Here is a 6,000-nt window from a genome sequence, read left to right as displayed (position 1 = left end):
TGTTACACAAAATAAAGGAGGCATGAGAAATCCTGGTCCTGCTTCGCCATCCACCGAAACGTTGCCCTGAATGAATAGATGGGAAACTCAAACCGTAAGATGCGCCTTCGCTGCTATTTCCAAAATAGATAAGTAAATAAACAGCTACTGAGATAACCCTAACTGGAATAAAAATATTTCGTCTGCCCAGATGCCACGCCCTCCGCCACACCACGTGTTCACGCCGCAGTGCTCCGCCGCCAGTTGCAGTCTGGTAGGAACGTTGAACATAGGAACCTTGTACTGCGCGGCTGCAGTTCCAGGGGGTGGGGATTGAGCGCTGCACTCGCTGTACGGCAGTCAATTCGTTCCCTTTCCTGCACGTTGAAAGCCGGCAGGACGTGTCTTTCCTCCTCGCGAAACTTGTCTTCTTCAAGCATGACCAAGGGAGACAGCGCTGGGTGAGCCACGCAGGGTGTAGTAGAGAGAGGGGCAACATGTGTCTACGGGACAAGTCTTATTGTGCTTTACAAGTGAAATGGGGTGGGCAGTGGGCACTGCAATGAGAGTAAGTTCACCTCCACGTGATATGTAAAAAAAAAACAACATACAAGCGTGTGTGCTGGACAGGTGGTGCAATCGTGCCTGTCGGAGGACTTTATTACAAAGTACGAAGCGGCTGATGCAATCTGCTGTTGTTAAAAGGCAACATTGTATAGCGTGTTTTCTATTTCCGTATCCGCTTTTAAAGTACTTTGCATGGAAACTACATGCATTTCATGGGAGAGGTGTACATACAGGTCAGCTAATGTAGTCTACGATATTAAGTATCTTTGATTTGTACAGTGCACTCTATACCTTTTGAGGAGCTCTCTCCACTCAGACTATATGCACTTACATAAAAAATGCGAGCAATGGAGAGCTAATGTAATTGTGACAATGTATATTTGAATCCATACATTTGAATAGGCCGTACAATGGTTATTATACACCTTTCAGTGGAGAGACACGAGTATTGGGCCGCAGGTGCATTCTATGGTGGAGCAGAGATTCTTAGGATAATCTATGCCAGCATAAATGCCTAATGACCAATTGTCAAGTGTCATTTCTTTATTCAGTCGTGGCTTTCTAATTAAAACACTTTGCTTGCTGGAGTTTAATCCCATATTTATAATGGTGAAAACAAGACCAAGTAAGTGATTTAAGAGTTTGGTAAAGAGGTTATACCGCCAAAAATGTTTGTATAAACCAATCTTATTGATTTAATGACTAGCGTCCCTAAATCTTTTGTTTGTATGTACATCCTCTCCTTATGTACATAGGTTCTTCTAGAATTGGGCACCAGTCCCACTGCACATTAGTGTGCGGGGGAGGTGTTTAAGGATTTCCATTTCTTAGCATTGTTTCTCTTTTCAATTATTGTCATTATATGCTTACTGCAAATGCCCCCAGATCGTCCAGGATTCCCAATAGGGCTACTTTGGGTGTTAATTCAACCTGGCTCACTAGTACTTGCTTTAACATTATTTCAATAGCCAGCTAATATTCCACAGTTTTAGGACATCCTCAGGTGACCTGGAAAAAATCAGGGTTGGGATCTGTATAACTGAAGTTTCAAAGATATGAGAGTCAACCCCACATGCCTTAGCGGTTGTGGTGTAAAGTATGTGGCATGCAAATATTTCAATTGAACCAATCTTAAATGGATTGAGATAGCAATTTCCCCGGATGCCATTCTGGATCATCAAGGGTTCATATCCAACCCACCCATTTCTCCTTCGGTTCTTCAAATCTAACTGGGGCATAGATCACTAGTGAGCGGTAGACCTAGGGTATCTCCCTTACCTAAGGGTCCATCATGACTTCAGCTTCCAATGGGCTTTATTCTGGAGAATCCTCGATCACATCTAGTTGATCAGACAGAGCTTGGCGAAGCTGAAAGAAAAAACTTGGGAATCCCTTCATTAAGCTAGCCTCACAAATTATATTATCCTTTTCTGGAAGATAATAAATTCCCCAACGCCAGGGGTCAGACAAGATCCCAGAATGGAGATTGCTATAATGGAGGGGGATTGGATTGGTCACTTTTCTGAGATATATGGCCCTGTTTCTGAGTCAGACTCAACTGACCCTTTAACCAGCGACTCCAACCAAAAGAATACCCATTTGACTATAACACCGCTGTTCAGTCTAGAGGAAGTAGTAGAGGCCATCAACGTAAGTAAAGTCGGAAAAGCCCCAGGCCCGACGGTGTTCCTGTGGATTTATATAAGACCAATATATATCTATGGGGCCCCTTGTTGACCCAGGTCCTGAAGGCTTGTTGCATCTTAGGGCCTGTACCATCATGGGTAGAGTCTATCATTGTCCTCATATTTAAAAAGGGTGACCGTCTTAATCCAGCATGTTACAGACCTATCTCACTTCTTGACTGATTAGCTAAAATAGCTTTTAGAATAATTTTAAACAGATTACAAGAATGGGCAGAAACAAATATTATCCTTTCCGAATCACAATATGGATTTCACACACGGATTGGTATGGTTGAACAGGGACTGAATTTAAGCATTATAATGGGGAAATATACAAAGATTAGGGAAGGTAATTTATATCTGGCCTTCATACACCTGTTTTCAGCGTTTGACTGTGTAGTCCATGATAAATTATGGAAAATTCTGAACGACCTAGGGGTAGACCGCACAATAATCCAGTTCATAAGGGAACTGTACTCGGGAAGTAGGACAAGGGTGAGATACGGGGTAAAGGGAATGTAGTGGAGCTTTTAGTATACATAGAGGCGTTCGTCAAGGATGTGTATTAGCACCTTTTGTATTTTCAACATATATAAATAAGTTGGAATCAGAATGAATTAGTAAGTGTAAAGATCTTCCCCAAATTTGCCACTGCCCGATTCCGGCCTTACTTTACGCAGACGACGCTGTCCTCATGGCCCGGACTCCACTAGCCCTTAAATGACTTTTAACGACTAGTGTTAGATATATGTCAAACTTGGGCCTTAACGTCAACCGCTTTAAAACCTACATCTTGAAATGCGGTAGAAAGTCACTTAAGAGCCGCAACATTATTATGCAAGGCGGAAAAATTGATACCACCCCAACATTTTCTTACTTGGGAATAATGTTTGATAAAGAAGGCTCCTGGGCTCGGTGTGTAAAAAATTAGGAAATTACAGACCATTAAGATGACTATCGCTCTGATAAACCTCTCTAAGGACGATCACCCCACAGAATATGCTAAAAGTATACAGAGCCAAATGTATTCCAACAGCCACATATGGGGCAGGTGTATGGGGGTACACTAATTGAAACTCTCTACAAATTGTGGAAAATGATTTCCTGAGACACCTTTTATCAGTACCAAATGGCACTTCTTAATTTGTTTGCCATGCAAAACTAGGGGTCTCTCATTTACTCGACAATAACGATACAGCCCATATTATTATGGCAGAAAATTTGGTCCACAGGACACGCAGGCCTAAACCGGGCAGTTTTGCGGGATTGCATGGTTTTGAGATTTTCTTTGAGTTCCATGGTTGAAGTATATTAGGAACTTTTTCGAAGATATGGGTCATTTAGAATACTATGTAAATCCCGAACTATTGGAGGTAATAAGTAGAAAAGATCTGAGGTCTCTGGCCCTCAAGCACTTAGCAGACTTGAGGTGGACACTAGAGGCGAAAAAAACGAGCGTTATAAACAACTTATTTCGATCATGGACGGTATGCAGCCTTACTTAAAGTACGTGATAAAACTCAGACATCGTTTTGTTCTCACTCGGTTAAGACTAGACACGTTCCATCGCCTGGTAACCTTTCCTACCATGAATGACTGGAGTTTGACATTAGGGCCCTGTCCATGTGATTCTGTTTCAACACAAAGCACAATACACGTAGCTTTTTTTTGTAAATTGTATGACAGGCAGAGAAAACGTTTCATAATTCCTTCCTTAAGATCTTCCCAAATACCTCAATGTCGTCCAGCGTATCTATATCTTCAGACGCTACCGTCTATTGAAATATGTTGTGTTTTAGCTTTTTTTTTTTTAAAGCTCTGTAATCACTGCCAGAAAGTCCCTGAATAAGACAGTAATCTGAGCATTCGGGTAGCCACTTTACTGTGATTTACTGCAATGTTTGTAGCTCAGAATTTACTTGCCGGGCGCATCTATATGTTAGAAAGCTGTCTCGGGCTTAGTAATGGCAGTGCGTTTTTTAAAGTAATACTTTATATTAAGTATCACCTACTTTTATATATGAAAGGGATTTGATTAGAAAAAGTTCTTCTCTCGTAAATATTTTTTAGCTTGAATGGCATTTTTAGTAGTGAATTTTGTTCCTAGCGGATTATTGCATTTTAGATAAAAAAAAATTGTCTGCATCAAATTTTATTTGTAATTTAATAATCATGGTGTACAAATTGTACTTTGTAGATCCTTAGTGAGTAATCGAGTACTTATGTATGGATGCTAAATATGGTTGCGCAACATAAATGAGTACGTGAAGATTTTATATTAATCAATGAATTATTAAGAAATGTGTTATTTTATGTTTTTGCTTTTATGGTCTTTCGAGACTGAATAAAGATTTGTGACTGACTGACTGTAAGTATTTATAAACTTGGGATCTGACTAGCTCAGACTGTTTGAAGGTCTTTGAATGTCTTTATGTGCAACCACTGCCATTTATCACCCAGATTCTTGATGTCTATTTTGTCTCTACTTCTGAATACCTGTTGATGGGAGGTGCAACCTAACCATTATCACCTCCACAGTGGAGTCTGCCACATTAATTTGCGATCCCACTTGGCTAGGCGCAAGGCTGAGGGCCATGTCAGAAACACTACCTTCATTAACTCTGGAAGTTAGTGCCTCTCCATATAGGAAGCTCATAATATTGCTCAACCCCAGTAGAGAGAGTATTCAACTTGATAGGCCGATCATTCCATCCATCACACAACCAGTCACTAATAACCAAGATTTGGGGTGCTTAATAGTACAGATTTAGGTATCATACCCATTCTGCAATTATACACCAATGGTCTACATTTGTCAAATGAAGGACCATCCACTCCTTTCTTTGAGCAGACTATGGTGACACAACTTTGGAACCACTGATTCGCTATTATCAGAGGCAGATTGTACAAGACCTAGAGAAATCAAGGTAAAATGATCAAATTAAATAAAGCTACTTTGCCTAGAATATGAAGTGGGAGTAGCCCATTTTTGGAGATCCCTCTTGGTTTTTGCTAGCAAAGGAGAAAGATTAAGGCTCCTGTAGTAACGAGACTGACTCGCAATATTGATTATTTAAAGGTAATCCGTAAGATTTATTGTAGTGAACAAGAACGTCTCCTTCCTCTACGCCAGTCACATCCCACTGCCCTCAATCCAACCGCCGCCCTCGCTCCCCACATTCCATATCGAATCCCCACGGCGCCATGACAACATAACACATCATAACAGCTCCATGTCAGGCCAGGTTCCAATGCTATATGAATTCTGAGATATTGGAAATGGAGGCGTCCCATCGGAAGAAGCTTTGCCAGTTCATTATTGTGTTGTATTGCCTTTAAGTGGAATCTTCAGGGACTTAACCCAGTTGACTTTAAGCCGGGCAGGTTCTTCATAGAGGTTCTAAATTTGTATAAGTCGTGCACCTGACAGTTGGGGATTAGTGAAAAATAACAGCAAGTCATCTGCATACAGTGCAGTCCTGCCTGCTGCATTTCCTTCTCAATGTCAACCCCACATTTGTGCGTCCTATCTGATCAGTTGGGAGTTGGTCAATGGGCTCTATGAACTCCATCCACTCCGGTGCCCCCTCGGACCCCTGCCCACACTTCATCTTCAACAAAGCTGACAACATCATCGCCCCGCATCTTCAGACCATCATCAACAGCTCGTTTTCTTCTGCCACCTTCCCCGAGAGCTGGAAACACGCTGAAGTCAACGCCCTACTGAAGAAACTTACGGCGGACCCAAGCGACCTGAAGAACTTCCGCC

The 6,000-nt window shown here is 41.6% G+C and overlaps 1 protein-coding gene across 1 annotated transcript in view; it reads left to right on the top strand.

Moving 5' to 3' along the window:
* The first annotated feature begins 246 nt into the window (after nucleotides 1-246).
* The window catches only part of DARS1 (aspartyl-tRNA synthetase 1), a 473,122-nt gene continuing 467,368 nt past the window's right edge, over nucleotides 247-6,000 (top strand). The window contains exon 1 of the mRNA XM_069225076.1: nucleotides 247-440. Coding sequence (XP_069081177.1) covers nucleotides 418-440 — 23 coding nt within the window. The 5' untranslated portion in view covers nucleotides 247-417. The remainder of the gene's footprint in view (nucleotides 441-6,000) is intronic.

Source organism: Pleurodeles waltl, chromosome 3_1, assembly GCF_031143425.1.
Source record: "Pleurodeles waltl isolate 20211129_DDA chromosome 3_1, aPleWal1.hap1.20221129, whole genome shotgun sequence".
In the NCBI taxonomy this organism is placed as follows: Eukaryota; Metazoa; Chordata; class Amphibia; order Caudata; family Salamandridae; genus Pleurodeles; species Pleurodeles waltl.
Note: the sequence above shows the minus strand (reverse complement) of the source record. Positions and strands in the feature narration are given on the sequence as shown.